The sequence below is a fragment of the Mangifera indica genome, chromosome 9 (assembly GCF_011075055.1).
Source record: "Mangifera indica cultivar Alphonso chromosome 9, CATAS_Mindica_2.1, whole genome shotgun sequence".
In the NCBI taxonomy this organism is placed as follows: Eukaryota; Viridiplantae; Streptophyta; class Magnoliopsida; order Sapindales; family Anacardiaceae; genus Mangifera; species Mangifera indica.
In genome coordinates, this window is record NC_058145.1 from 12,837,713 (window position 1) to 12,852,709 (window position 14,997).

Sequence of the window (14,997 nt, forward strand, 5' to 3'; positions counted from 1 at the left end):
TCCTAAATATTCAAAGACTGCTCAGTAATGGCCAACCAGTTTATGCCACATAGGATCTGACTTGATATAATAAAATAATAACAGTCTGATGCACCTGTACCGTCTCAACCTCAATGACCGCAAAACCTTTTGGTTAGTGACGTGGCCTTCATCTATACGCTGAAAATGCACCGTATACCAAAAGCGCGCCTCAGATTTTCATCCTTTAGTTGGCTTAATAAATATACGGATAATTCGGAAAATCACTTCAGAGGCTTCCCCTCATCTCCACCTCTCATGAGAAGCTGAGCACAGAGTTCCACAGCCCATGGCGAAGACTCTTATTTCATCACCACCGTTCATCGGCGTGCCTCTTCCAGCACCATCATCACCATCATCACTCTTTCGCCATGGTCTCCACCCGCTTCATCACCGTAGACTCGCAGCTACCAGAGTGAAATTCAGCTTCCAAGAAATTCCTCCAATTCATTCCGTAGGCTCTTCAGTTGACTTCAACTTAATTTATACTCGAGCCGAGAGCTTGCTATACACGCTCGCAGATGCTGCTGTTTCCCTTGATTCTGCTTCTGCAGGAGCCACCTCCTCGTCAGCAGACGCTGCTTCGCAGAAAAATGGCGGCTGGTTTGGCTTTATCTCCGAATCCATGGAGTTTGTTCTCAAGGTAGTTTAAATTCTATGCATAAATGTAGGGCTAAACGTGTATAAAAACGTGTGTATTGGGGAGTTGGTTTTGAAATGATGGTTACTGAATTGATTACGAGTTTATTTGATGCTTTTACGGTTAATTTCAAATTTTGTGAGAATTGGTGAGTTTTTTGTTGACTATAAAAAAGAACAGGAATCATTGAGTTGGTCGTTAGAGTATTGGAAATGTTTTGAGAGTAGAAAAGTTTATTATGTTTGAGGTGGATGATCGGTGTGTTTGGAAATGAAGCATTCCAACTACTTTTAGCATCTATTAAAATTTTCTCAGATGTTTTCCTCGGAAGCACTCGACGTGCTTTTATGATCTCGGACGTGTTTTTCTGTATTTGAATCAAACATCATGAAATAGATGCTACACACTTTTGAAATTGTTAGAAAAGTCCTGGACGGGCCTATGTTTATTGGTATCTTTAAGGATATGTTTTGATGTGATTGCTGGAAGATTTTCATTAAGCATTTTAAGTTGACACCTTTTTGCAGCAAACATGCCTGTATATTTATACTTGCTAATGTTTTTGTTAAATTTTAATCATATTTCAGGTGTTGAAGGATGGGCTTTCAGCTGTGCATGTACCTTATGCCTACGGCTTTGCTATTATTATGTTGACAGTTATTGTCAAAGTTGCTACATTTCCCTTAACAACGAAACAGGTGAGTGTAACATAGAAACAAAAACACTTCTGAAAAAGGGCTTGCGTTTCTTTGCTATGTAGTATTCATATTTTTTGGTTTTGCAAATGATTAATTCATTTTGATTCAGCACACCTATGTGAATGTGTAATTTTTTGGCTGCTCTTGACAGTGTTGGTATTACTTGACCCTGATGAACATGTAGGTGGAATCATCGTTAGCTATGCAAAACCTTCAACCAAAGATCAAAGCTATTCAGCAAAGATATGCTGGTAATCAGGTGAGGCATATTCTCAGTAGAAGGGATTTCATCAAATTCTGAGGTTGACCTTGAGCTTGAGCAAACATTTTTTCTTTGATATTAATATAATTCTTTTCTGCTCTCCACTTTCAGGAGAGAATACAACTTGAGACATCTCGGCTATATAGGGAGGCAGGGGTTAATCCATTAGCAGGTACTCTTTAAATTTATCGATTGACATTGCGTTTCTTTTTTCATGTTGGATTGGTTTTGTTTTCTTCCACAAATTGCTTTTCGCCTTTTGAGTCCTGTAAATCATTAGTAAAAAAATGATGTTAATGCTTGCTTTACCATTTGTGAGATGACTGTTGCATAATATTTTTAAACCGAAAATTGAAAATACACAAGGTTCTTTCTTTCTTTTGTCTTATCTTCTTGTTTTTTAACCATGATAAAAATCACTTGTAAATCATTTTCTTTAAGAAGTTTCCATCATTACGTGAGTTTGAATTATGCACTGAATTAAAGGTTGCTTTAGAGTTGAAGATTGCTATTTTTATTTTCATCTAGGTCTTAATGTTTTTGTCTGTCCCATCCTTTCTCAATATGCGTATTTGTTATGTAGCTGATGCATATAAGCATCTTTTTAACATTGATCTAGGTTGTTTGCCAACATTGGTTACTATACCTGTCTGGATAGGTCTGTATCAAGCACTTTCAAATGTTGCAAATGAGGTAATTAATTAGTTTGATATTCATTATTATTTTCCAATTTAATTGTACTTTTTATTATGGCAAAACCAATTACATTATTTCTGACAATTGTGAACTATTAAATTTAAGGGACTGTTAACTGAAGGTTTCTTTTGGATACCTTCACTGGGTGGGCCGACTACAATTGCTGCTCGACAAAGTGGATCTGGCATTTCTTGGCTCTTGCCATTTGTGGTAATAAAGTGTTCTCTAGATGTACGAAGCTAGTAGTTTTTTATTATCGAAGCCTTTATGATGCTGCTGATATTATCATGTGACTTTCCCTTTTAGTTTGAGCATGAACTTGATACAATTATGATGTGTAAAAGTTCAGCAGAGTCATTTTACAGTGGAAATGATTTTTTTGATCTTCTACATTTGTATATACAATTTATTCATAATTTTGCTGGAGCTCTTATAGATTCTTTAAACTTGCATAAATAAATGGAATAACAATTTGCATATGCTTCACTTTGCATTTTTTTAAAATGAATTATTGTTAACTGTAGAAACTTAGATAATCTATCCTTATTCTATTTCCTTTCTGGCCCAATAATCAACCTTATAAAAGCATGACTGCAGCTTTTGCATGCTGCTTTTTGTTGTTTAAAAAAGGTGTAGCATTACTTATGGTCTATTGTTCTCGGGGTTTTTCCTTCATGTGGACTGAATTTGATGCTGTATTTTTTGGAGGGGGGGGGGGGGGGGGGGGGGGGGGGGGGGGGGTGTGTGGTGGCGGGACGGGGGCTCCTACTTGTGGTACTTGTATTCAAGTTTCCTTTCTGAACTGGTTGAGATATGTAGGGATGTTCTTTGTATGTAATACTTTAAGTTTCTTTTTTTTTTTTTTTTCGGTTTTTCCCTTGGTGGTGGGTGTCAATGAAGAAGCACGCAGTATATTCTGCTTCTCTAGCCTTTTTGCACATTATTTATGGGAAAACACATGTAGTCTTTTCAGTAGCAATTCAGAAGCTTTGAATCTAGTGTGAGTTCAACTGTGGTGAATTCTTGAACATGAGTTTGAAATCTAAGGATTCTGAAGCAATTTGATTGCAGCAATCTTTCAAAAGATGTTGTTGTCATCTCTGCCTTAATCTCCTCATTCTGGCTACTTTTAAGTACTGATATGTACTCTATCGAGTTGGGTGCTGGTAGTCATTGATGTTGGGACTTATACAAACCCATTCCATATTATAACCATCAGAATATTGGACCCTGGTGAGGTCGACTCCTTTTTTCACTAGGTCTTGAGTTTAGATCTATGGTTTGTTGGGAAATAGTATTGGAAGGATTATTCATAAATTTGCAGATGTTTTGATATGTTTAGGGAAATTGATGATTTTTATTTTGTCATTTATGTTTCCTTGGATTTAGCTATCATAGCAAATATCCTACTGTGCAGGCACTTGTCTTTTTGCCCCTTATTTTATAAGGATATTTCTTCCTGTTTTTTACTTTCTTGATAAAAATTAGTTTGTCGTTATATATCCGGGGGATGTGTTCTGTGGTATATTAGACAGCATTGAGGTCCAACAACTGGGAGTTTAGGTGTTACTACTTTGTCTTGATGTGTGAGCTTATATAGTTTGGATTGTTGTGTCTTTAAAAATAGTTGCTTCAAGCATGTGGATAAATGGGAATCATAGCCAGTAAGTGTGCTCAAAAACATTAGTGCTGAATAGAACCTTCTGCATATATTAGAGATTATCTACATGATTTAATTGTAATTACAATTTTTCTTTTTCTTAATTATTAAGGCATTAACCATTCATGATTTTGGTGAACTAAAAATCTGGATTATCTAACTTATTATAAATTGAATGAATTAAATGCAGGATGGCCATCCACCGTTGGGTTGGCAAGACACGGCTGCATACCTTGTTTTACCTGTCCTTCTTGTTGTCTCTCAATATGTCTCAATGGAGCTCATGAAGCCTCCCCAGGTCAGAAAAATATTTTCTCTTTACTTACCATGTGAATCAGCTTTGTTTATTCTTCAAATATCGCTGAAGTCCTGCATTGGTTTGTTTTGACAGACAGATGATCCAGCTCAAAAGAACACACTTCTTGTTTTCAAGTTTCTTCCACTTATGATTGGTTACTTTTCCTTGTCTGTCCCATCGGGGTTATCAATTTACTGGTTTGTTCTCTATCAACATCAATAATTTTTCTGAAGCAATTAACTTAATCCATGTGCTTTATGTGCAATTTGTGCCAGTTCTTGGGCTACATTTCTGATGACATGTGCTGGATTTGTGGAAATTGTTTGACATTATCTTTCTTCTTAGAGCAATTGGTTCTCATACATTGATAGTGTACACAAAATAGCTAAGACATGTCATTTCCTAAAAGGAGATCTTTTGGTCAATTTAAGATTCCCATCCTATCCTTTCCAAACAATTAACTCTCAAGATGATTAGCTCCAATTAAAGTCCCATAACCACAAAATATGCTGCTGAGCTTTTTCTGAAATGCAAGAGTGTTACAGTATTTCAGGGTTGCCCATTTTGGAGGGAGTGCACTAGTGTCACCAACTTTGTTGTGGGATGTTGATTTATGGTAACTCTAATATGAGATGTCGAATTATGTCTTAATGTACTTAAGAGAATTCCCTTAGGCCCTGCCATTGTACCATTGGGGAAGAACTTTTATTTGTAGTGATAGGAGTTCCAATTATCTCAATGTTTTCTCAAGTTAGGCTGCTTAGTCGTGCACATATTTTTGTAGGTGTAATGCTTTGCCTTTGAACTCGAGTTTTCAAAGTAGGTTTATGGGTTTCTTGGGTTCCAAGAGAAAAAAAAAAACAAAAGTTTTTTCTGCTTCCCCCAACCCATTAAAGTGTGTTGCATTCTTTATTGCTATTAGTTTTCTGCATTTCAGTCTATTTATTATGAAATTTTGATTCAACTCAGCTTATACAACATCCATGGATCTAGTTGAAGTAATACGACTCCTTTGTTTTGTTGTCCATGGTGGACGCTTAATTTGAATGTTCAAAGAGCTTTCTTCTGTAAATTAGTTTGTGATGTTCACTGTGTGGTTTTTAGGTTCACAAATAATGTCCTCAGCACAGCACAGCAAGTATGGTTGCGCAAATTAGGTGGTGCAAAGCCTGTTGTTAATGAGAATGCAAGTGGAATCATCTCTGCTGGACGTGCAAAACGATCAGCTTCTCAGCCATCTCGGGCTGGTGATAGGTCAGTTTTCTATTCCTCAGAAACTTTTTTTTCCCTGCTGCTTCAACAGTGTCTCACATATAAAAATGGCAATCTACAGGTTCAGGCAATTAAAAGAGGAAGAGAAGAGAAAGAAATTGACCAAGGCGTTACCAGAGGAAGAGGTTTCTGCATCTGATTCGGAAGAGGAATCTGATGTTGAGTCTACAGATAAGGTAGTAATAAGATTTTAGTGATACAAAGATGGTTCTTCTGAAAAACATCTTCTGGACTATATTTATTATAAAATATATTTTCATTATCAATTAGAGAAAAGATTAGAAGGCGAAAAAATTAAAACTAGGTTTGCATGTTCATTTTAATGATTTACTCAAAATCATCACAGCGGAATGGGAATCAGCTATCCCCGGTAGCAAAAATGCTACCATATGAGGATTACAATTTTGTTGAATTTTGCAATGTGACATGCAAATAATAGTTGCTTGCTAAGACTCTTTTAACCAAAATGCTTTTTGTGGGACCAGGGGTTGTAAGGCTTGAACTTTCCTTACATGTTACACTTTTTTCAGTGCCCGAAATGACCATTATTGTACTTCTTTCTGCACGCATGCATGCTTTCTTTGAAATTCTGTGAAGTAGGAATGATGAAAAAGAAATGAGCAATAAAACACAAAAGTTAGCTGTGTTGTGCAGAGTCTAAAGTTTGGTTCTCCCGGAGTGTTAATGGCAACATGATAATGATATTGCTGTCTTATTGGGGCAATCATGGGTGGTTTCCACCTTCCAACACTCATTGAACCTTGAAATAAACTCTATAGTCTAAGGAATACAGACGCTTTTTTTTTTTCCTTGTGCACTCACAGGCACATGCTTGGGTGGAGCATTCTTCATATTATTAACTTTCTTTGCTACCCTAAAGGAAAGCCCACAGCCTCTGATTCCACCATGGAACACTATCCATTTACATAAAAAATTAGTATTATCTTGCAGCACCATCAATGGAGGAAAATGTATTGCTAGGTGTAGAGTATTTTTTAATTTGATCATTTGTAAAATTTGTCTCAATTTATAAGAAAATTAACTTTGTTGCTGACCTGCAGATAATTATGTTGATTTAGATGTTGCATGGGTGATTTTCTTGAAATTAAGATAGAAAAGATTATAATTTTGTAAACAAATTTCAAATATTCATGTATGGAGGATGCAAGTAGGAGGCATACATGTTGAGTGAAGCATCAGGTTCATTATTTGTGTTGGTTGTACCGAGTGTCGTGATATATGGGATATCCAGTTGTGTTGTGTACAATATATCATAACAATCGAAAGTTTTTAAATTCTGAAATTTGAACTATTTTACATTTCTCAACAGGATGATGGGGTTCTGGAAGGGGCATATGCTTCAAGTGTAAGCAAACAGGCACCAGATGCCTCTCGGCCAAGAAGAAGCAAGCGTTCAAAGCGGAAGCGTGCTGTATGAGAAAACAGAAACTGATTTGTTTGTAGTTTCATGTAAGTCCTGGATACCTTTACAAAATTAATTTCAGTGAATATATAGCAGCCATTTTTATGCTGGCATTTTCATTAAGTATTTAATCAAATCATGTAATATCTAATTAGTAACACTTTTGCATTCTACATATTTCCATGAAGCAATTGTGTAAATTTGTGACATAACCAGGAAACTGTCAGCCTGATGTCAATTCTTAATATTTATTGAATGTAGGAGAAAAAGAGAAACAACGCTGAAACTGACTGAAACTGCAGAAAACTATACTCATTTTAGCTGCAATAGATTATTCTTGTTTAACTTATTAGACAGCTAAGAAGTAGCAATTTTCTAAGTAACAACTACTTTCAGACAAATATTGTTTTAAGTAAAATCCCTTTTTGTACAAGCACAATAAACCTAAGGATCTAGGTTTCTCCAACCTGCATGATCTAAAATTTGTGAAAACTGAGAAGAAAACTATGCTTTTAAGAGTAGCTTCCGTTCAAGGCCTAGTTGGAGGGTGCTGATTTCCCACAGGGTTTGGCCCAGATGGAGCTCTACGATGTTTCTTCCTTTCAGCCTGAATGTGAAAAAGTTAAGCCACAAGCCATTAGCATTACCCAAGTTAAATGAAGATAGGATTGAATTTTAAAAAATAAAATTACCCAAGTAGGGAAAACTGTCCCCTTATGTGCCATTGAGCTAGGTTGTGGAGTTCTAACACTGAACTCAACTGTTAGTAGCAATAGACAACAAAAATTCTATTAGAAATTTAGCTAGGAAATATGTATATATTTATATGCAGAGAGAGCACAGTAAATTGCCTGATGGAATAGCTTGAACCAAGAATTTGGTAGAGTAAAATTGGTGGTGAGAAGCTGCAAGCAAGAGGCAAGCTAGAAGAATATTGGTAACAATCTGTTTTCCCATTTTGGGTTAGAAATAATGCAATTCCACAAGACTTTGAGAAATATGAAGGAGTGGCGTTTATATTGAAAAAAAAAATGGTGGAAATGTTGGTTGAAGTTTTATTGAGAATCCTATGCGATCAGTAATCTGAGTTTTCTCCTCATTATGAATTGACTTCTTCACTGTTATCATTTCTTAGTTATCATTACAACCATGATAAAAATTTAGAATAGTGTTATATGTGTAATTTTTATGCATAATTTTATATATAAATAATAACTTATCATTATGTGATTGGATAATTAAAAATTAAAAATAAAATAATATTTAATTATATAATGATATATCGTTATTTATATATAAAATTATGTATAAAAATTATACATATAGTATTATTGAAAATTTTATAAGTCGGTGCTATTATTTTCCCTTGGGTGGCCAACCCCGCAACATCAAATTTTAATTATTAATTTCTGTAATGCCTTTGTGTCTTTATTTAGGCAAGGATTTGACTTAGAGTGGAAGAGTTGTCCCTTTTCATTATGATTAAGAAGACTCTTTCTAGTTTAACTTATAAAAATTTAAATCAACTACTATTAATGGAACTTGTCGATGAAGATTTGGTGTTTTTTTTTTTTTTAAGATTCTCGAGATCATACCATTGGTTGTCATCAAGCTTCATAATCTCTTCATCAAGTCAGTCAAAAATTTAATTTTAAAATACAGTTAGAAGAAATTTAAATCTTTACTCTCGTACAATAAAATTATATATACGTATTTTTAGTTTATACACATAGCATTGCTTACTCTCTTATGCTTGGAATCTTATCATTTATCACTCAAACTATCCCTTAAAGACTACATGTTCATAAATGATGTAGGAATAAAAATTAAGAGATTGGAATGTTTCTGCCTTATTTATGAGTATAAATTTAGTGGTAACAGTAACTTATTATGAGTCAGAAATCACAGGGAGATGTAGATGAATGATTAGTATATGGTGATTAAGTATGAAGGCTCTTATTTTCTATGGTTAACAAAATAATTAGTCTAATTAAGATTTCAATTGTTTTTATATAAAGTATAATTAATGGATTCATTATATATTTTATTTCAAACACATTTATGTTTATATTATTGGAAGAAAAATTAAAATCATTCTCTTGATTTCGTTGACATTTGGGTGTGACAAATATATTTCAAAGATCAAACTATATAAGTTAAATTAAAAAAAAAAAAATTCACACCCAACATCAACATTAGGTATATAAAATTCATGGTCCTTTACCAGTAATAATAACAATACACAATTCGGTATCACATTGACTTCAATTCCCTTGCTCTAGGTTCTTCGACAACTGAGAGTAGCAGCTCGAAGGGGAAGTCTGGTGGCGACAACTGTATCTCAATAAGCCATGGGTAAAGAAACTCAAAAGAGATCCAATCCCTTGCGACAAACCACACCTATTGATTAGGTTTATCCGACCTGTAAGCACAAGAGATTATTTCTGCAACCCAGGGCACTGAAAGGATAAACTGGAGACAAAAATAGTTTAAACTCCGCATGAATTGCAAAATACAATTATGTGAGCTGTGAATTGTCTAGCACCAGTGGCTGATGGTACATCAAAAACGGACTGGGGTTTCTCGTACTTTCAGAAAATGGCCCACGTGGAAAGCCCAATTCATGTAAAGCTTCATTAAAGTGCAAAGAGGTTATCAGATAATTATTTATTTTAATTATGATAAGAAATAGCAGATAAATATGAAGATTTTGAGTTTTCCTAAAGAAAGTATGCAGAAGGCGACAAGCCGACAGGGACCTCACCTCCTGCACCGCTCAGATTACGTCTTTTCACTTTAGCTAGCACTTTAGCCATCTAGCTTCTCGTGACAAACCGCTCCACCACTTTGGATGGTCTTCAACTTGGAGCATGCAAATCCCTGACTGGTAAGTTCCAATGAAATATTATAAATATTGAATTTGGGGTTAATTACTTGAATATTAATTAGTATCGAGTATCACCACTAATAAATTAATGACAGAATAAATCATATTATTAATGGAATCATTAAACATGCATGCAGCTTGAAATTTGGAGCGTTGAAGTTTCTTTTTAATGGCGAACGTCGAGGTGCTTTAGTGCTTACTAGAATCTATCCCAGAGCCCGAGGCCCTTTTGCCCATACTCTTTTCTTTCGGGTAAAGCATCACCACCCTTTCTTCAACCTTTCATAATTTGTATTACGAGAAGTCCTTTTAGTCCCACCTCTCATTTAGAAAAGGGCAAAAGACTTATTTCCACCCAAAGTTTAGCTTAATCTCAAATGCATATTTATAATATTTTAAAATTTTATTTATTTACTTATTAAAATTTTGTTATGATTAAAAATAATGTCGTTATTTAAAAGAAGTTAACTCAATTTATCTTTTTTTTTATAATTTAAAAAATTAATAATTTTTTTATCCAAAGTTTGAAAAGTTTTATTTTTCCTTTTAATTTTTTTCTCCTTCTTCGACAACGATATTCATTTTGACCAATAACCAATTTTCACCAACTAATTATCCCATCGGACAACAATGCTTAACAATCCTCTCTATGGTCAAACAAAGATACTGTCTTTGTCCAACCTAAAGAGATAGAGACAATTTTTTCTTTTCATCAAACATATCTATACCCATTTTAACTAACTTTTCGATAGTTTTCATGTTAGAAAACCACTAAAGAGGGAGATGGTGGGAAGTTTAATCAATAATCTTTCCAGAGTAGTCACTTGAATAAAGAAAAATCAAACCCTAAAATAAAAATATAAGTTTTTAAATTTTTAAATAAAAAATTATTAATTTTTAATATAAAAAATAAAATAAGATATGATTTTATTTATTTTAATATTAATTTAAAAATAATAATTTTATCTATATAATTAATTAAAAAATTAATAAAAAGTGGATGATAGATAAATATTCAAGGGTAAAACCGACTAAGGCTTGTGGGGGAATAAGTCCTATGGCCTTTCTTTTGGCTTTAACTTTGTCAGAGCCTTATCTTGTCCCGTGTGCAGTCTGACTGGTGTCCTCATCTCAATGCTGACCGCTACACCAATCTGGAACCAAATGACAATCCAAACGAGCAGGAGTAGCGTAGATTTGACACATTTTTCACAACAAAGGGTAGTCCAGTCATTTTATTAAATATAACCAAAAGTACTACTACCTCTGCCTCATTTGCTATAAGAAGCAACCAGAACCTTTCAGTTTTCCTCACCACTCGATTTCCTTCTGCAGCAATGGCTATTCTTTCAAGTTCCTCTGTCACAACAGCTACTATTCTTTTCCTGTGCACCCTCGCCAATGCTACACAGCTTCCCCCCCTCATTCTTACTTTAGTTAACAACTGTCCTTTCACTGTCTGGCCCGCCATTCAGCCCAACGGCGGCCACCCCGTTCTTGAACGCGGCGGCTTCCCCCTCCAGAGCCTTACACACCGTTCCTTCCCCGCCCCGGCCCAACACTGGTCCGGTCGGATCTGGGCCCGTACAGGCTGCACACACTCCAACGGTCATTTCTCTTGTACGACAGGTGACTGCGGCCACCGCTTAGAATGCGGCGGCCTCGGTGGGGCCACCCCCGCCACTCTGGCACAGCTCAGCCTCCACCACGGCGACAAGGACTTCTCCTCGTACGGCGTGTCCCTCGTCGACGGTTTCAATGTTCCCTTGACCGTGACCCCACATGAAGGCACGGGTGTGTGTCCCGTTGTGGGCTGTCGGGCCAATCTGCTTGCCACATGTCCCGAGAGGTTGCAGTTGCGTTCTCCGCACGGTCACGGGGCGGTCGTGGGTTGCAAGAGCGGATGCGAAGCGTACGGTACGGACGAACTATGTTGCCGGAACCATTACAACAGTCCGCAGACGTGCCGGCCGTCGAGTTTCTCGGAGTTTTTCAAACATGCTTGTCCCTCCACATTTACTTATGCCCATGATAATCCCTCTCTCACGCATGAGTGTTCTTCCCCGCGTGAGATCAAAGTCATTTTCTGCCACTAGATAGATAGGGCTAGAGAATCCCACTTCATAAAACAAAACAAAAAAGAAACTCTAAGCTTCTGGTTTGTAATAAGTTGTTCATGGAGTGGGTATTTTTGTGGTGTGTTAAGTGTAAGATTGTCTTATTAAATATTTCTATTATTAATGTCTAACCAAAGGCAAATGTGCACATTAAGTGTTAATTAAACATGTTAAAGGCAAATGAGCGTTCCAGTTGAGTTGTTTATTAAGCAGAAGGACAGGAATCCCTGAGGAGAGGACTGACATTGAGCAGAAATGAGGGTAGATGAAGGGTGATCTATGTTTGGTAAGCCTATGCAATGCACACATTCGAAAAGGCCTACCTGTGACGGGTTCCTTTCTCTCAAAACTTTACATATTTTTATTTCGTATTATGCAGTGCCTTTCACGTGAATGGTTTGTGGTAGTAATAGTTTGTAAGCACTGAATTGGTGTTTTGTTGAGGCCAAAAGACTTATTCCCCCACGCGAGGTGTAATGAAAACTTACTCTTATATTTTAATTTTTAAAATTTTAAATATTTATTAAAAATTTTAGTTAAGATTAAATATAAAATCCTCATTTATTTAAAAAAAATTTAAAAATTAAAATTTGATCATTTTTTTTTATATTTAAAAATTTTACAATTTTTTTCTAACTTAAAATTTGAAAAGTGATAAATACTCTTCTAAGATTTATTATTCTTCTCTTTAACGTCGATTTGCCCTCTCTCACCATCGACCATCTTAGCTTCTATCTTATCTCTCCCCTTGGTCTCTCTCCCTTCCCTCTCCGATTATCTTTGTCTTCGTCTCAAACGAAGACATCCCAAACAAAAACCGTTCCTCTTCATCTTCGTTCGAATCCAACACTAGACATGAGATTGTGTGGTTTTCAAGTCGATGAATCCCTCCTTGGTATCAGATTTACAACACTTGTTGTTTTGGCAAGTAATATTTTTGTAAGGATCCATTTTTCATCCAAACTTTAATGAGACAACATTTTTTATTTTTAAGATTGCAAAATTGTTTTTCCCATTTATCTATCAAAGTAAAACGTTAATTTTTCTAATAAAAGAGTTATGTTGTTACATAGTATAATATAAAATAGGGTTAACATCACTTATTTCTCTAATACTAATCCAAGGAATTACAACTACTGCAAACCGAAGATTGTAGAGGTGGCGATGAAATCAAAGAAGTGATAAGATCGGAGAAGCAGAAGTCCCAAAATGGTTGTGCCGCCTTTGTTATGTATTTCTATACAATGTATCACGCTAGCAAATTCTTAATAATGTCTTACTATTGGGATCAGCAAATTTTCACCTTAATCTGAAAATGCTTTCAACAGGGGTTTTTAAAGCAACATCTCGATTTTCAATTGCCGCTTCACTGCCTGCTTATGTATTGAGTCGTCCGTGACATTTGTTGGCAGGTGTGTGATATGATGCATTTGTGACAGTACCATCCTAGTGTGTTTAAGTCTTTTTTTTGGTTAATTTTGAATATATCACTTTTAGCTATTAATTTGACAAACTGGGCAACTTTTGTTTGTCACCATGGCCGGGGATTAGTGTCTTTCTTGACTGTCTATTTGGGACAGTCGCGGGTTCTCCTTCCTCATTGCCCTGCCTGAAAGAGCTCCTACATGCTTTCTGCTACAGTTGGGTTACCATTTAATTTCTGCAATTCACAAACATGAATTGCATGAGAAACCTTATCACAAACATGAACTGCATGAATATAAAGATAAATTTTCCATAAATGATAGACGGCAAAAGCTCTCGACTTGCTTTATAATGCATGAGAAGCCTTATCGTTACAATCATTATTGGAGAAGAAATAGTTTCATGTTTGTGTTACCATTCCTGCATTGGCTTGGCTTGAGACAAGTTGATCTAAGAGTCATTGTTTCTTATTTTGCTTCTCCTTTTTTAGAGTTCGAGCCTGCACAAGCAAAATAAAGGAGAGTTTCACATGAGGTGGAATAAAATAATAATGATAGTATAAAAATATATATGCCAATTTTAGGTATTTTGTGGTTGAAGATTTAATTATTTATTATTAAATGGCAAAAGATTTGGTAAAAGGATACAAAACAACAACAAACCTCAATGTAATTTACTCTAGTTATTGAAAATATATAAGGTATTTTGAGGATGTTAAGTTGTTAATAATAGACCACCGCAATGGTTTCAATCTAGTGTGCGATCAAAATTCTTTATTTGTCAAACTTATAGATTTGATATCTAAAAAGTAAGGTTGATTCGAGATGAATCAAACCAAACCCAAATAAGGTGAAACTCATTTTTAGGTAGGCTTGACTCGTTTTTAACTCTACCTTGTCGCGCATAGAGAAACATCGATTTGTATTCAGCTTGCTTCATGATTTAAGAGTTTGTGATAGACTTGCAATTGACTGGAGTTTGTGTAGATAGGCCAGACTTGGATCGAGTTCAAACAAGATGTTCAGTTAAGCTCCCTTAAACGACAATATTTTTTTTTTTTCATGATAAAAGCCAAGCACGACCTCTATTTGGGTTCGTGCTTGAATTTGTTTTCCCTTTTACTCCCCAACTCATATTCGAGTTCGTATTCATTTACCTTATGTTCATATTTGGACTTATTCAAATAAAGTTCATTTTAAACTCGTACAAACTTGTTTTGAATTCAGCTTTACTAAGAAATGAATAGTGACAAGTTGTATGATCAACGATCAAATACATAATCTATGTGTAGTTTCTACCCAAAATGTGGGTAGAAACCTTCACATTCAAGGATAGCAACAAGTATAAGATTTAACCATTATCCCCGTTATCATGATCTCCTCAAATATACAATTGTTGTTTTTTATTATCATAGGTACATTTTCTATGATACTTTCAAATACAATTAGTGTGCATTCACTCTTCTTCCTTTTAGGGAACACATGATCACTCAAAAATAACAAAAATTATCAAGATTCATTTACAATTTTCGTTTTCGATTACACATGTAACCATAATTTCTTATCCTATAAATTTAAGATTGTATAGAAAGCGAAGATGAT

At 35.3% G+C, this 14,997-nt stretch overlaps 3 protein-coding genes across 7 annotated transcripts; 2 read left to right on the top strand and 1 right to left on the bottom strand.

Annotated features, from left to right (window-relative positions):
• The first annotated feature begins 232 nt into the window (after nucleotides 1-232).
• On the top strand, nucleotides 233-11,256 carry LOC123225584 (inner membrane protein PPF-1, chloroplastic-like). Of its 5 annotated transcripts, XR_006504154.1 has the most exons (14): nucleotides 233-661; nucleotides 1,246-1,356; nucleotides 1,541-1,615; nucleotides 1,730-1,790; nucleotides 2,238-2,311; nucleotides 2,420-2,524; nucleotides 4,165-4,272; nucleotides 4,366-4,469; nucleotides 5,377-5,526; nucleotides 5,606-5,720; nucleotides 6,875-7,014; nucleotides 9,250-9,854; nucleotides 9,992-10,106; nucleotides 10,967-11,256. XR_006504154.1 is itself a non-coding variant. In XM_044649674.1 (12 exons), the coding sequence occupies exons 1-11, from the start codon at nucleotides 308-310 to the stop codon at nucleotides 6,980-6,982; spliced, it is 1,365 nt and encodes a 454-aa protein (XP_044505609.1). In that variant the 5' UTR covers nucleotides 233-307; the 3' UTR covers nucleotides 6,983-7,014; nucleotides 7,800-8,073. The 5 variants fall into 5 exon arrangements, 3 of the variants coding, with proteins under 3 accessions (XP_044505609.1, XP_044505608.1, XP_044505607.1); XR_006504155.1 differs by lacking the exon at nucleotides 9,992-10,106; XM_044649674.1 differs by lacking the exons at nucleotides 9,250-9,854; nucleotides 9,992-10,106; nucleotides 10,967-11,256 and adding an exon at nucleotides 7,800-8,073.
• LOC123225586 (CLAVATA3/ESR (CLE)-related protein 46-like) lies at nucleotides 7,197-7,937 on the bottom strand. Its single transcript, XM_044649676.1, has 3 exons — nucleotides 7,819-7,937; nucleotides 7,660-7,727; nucleotides 7,197-7,574 (listed from the first exon to the last, which is right to left on the bottom strand). Exons 1-3 carry the CDS (start codon nucleotides 7,922-7,924, stop codon nucleotides 7,497-7,499), a joined length of 252 nt encoding a protein of 83 aa, XP_044505611.1. The 5' UTR covers nucleotides 7,925-7,937; the 3' UTR covers nucleotides 7,197-7,496.
• On the top strand, nucleotides 11,091-12,102 carry LOC123225585 (osmotin-like protein). The gene has a single exon (XM_044649675.1). It carries the CDS (start codon nucleotides 11,192-11,194, stop codon nucleotides 11,948-11,950), a length of 759 nt encoding a protein of 252 aa, XP_044505610.1. The 5' UTR covers nucleotides 11,091-11,191; the 3' UTR covers nucleotides 11,951-12,102.
• Nucleotides 12,103-14,997: the final 2,895 nt, after the last annotated feature.

Excerpts from the sequence above, each read along its gene's own strand:
- LOC123225584 (XM_044649674.1), top strand. The coding sequence starts at position 308 with ATGGCGAAGACTCTTATTTCATCACCACCGTTCATCGGCGTGCCTCTT. Across the intron at positions 662-1,245 it reads CCATGGAGTTTGTTCTCAAG|GTGTTGAAGGATGGGCTTTC; the intron begins GTAGTTTAAATT and ends ATCATATTTCAG. Across the intron at positions 4,273-4,365 it reads AGCTCATGAAGCCTCCCCAG|ACAGATGATCCAGCTCAAAA; the intron begins GTCAGAAAAATA and ends TTGTTTTGACAG.
- LOC123225586 (XM_044649676.1), bottom strand. The coding sequence starts at position 7,924 with ATGGGAAAACAGATTGTTACCAATATTCTTCTAGCTTGCCTCTTGCTT. Across the intron at positions 7,728-7,818 it reads GGTTCAAGCTATTCCATCAG|TTGAGTTCAGTGTTAGAACT; the intron begins GCAATTTACTGT and ends TGCTACTAACAG. Across the intron at positions 7,575-7,659 it reads GGACAGTTTTCCCTACTTGG|GCTGAAAGGAAGAAACATCG; the intron begins GTAATTTTATTT and ends TTTCACATTCAG.
- LOC123225585 (XM_044649675.1), top strand. The coding sequence starts at position 11,192 with ATGGCTATTCTTTCAAGTTCCTCTGTCACAACAGCTACTATTCTTTTC.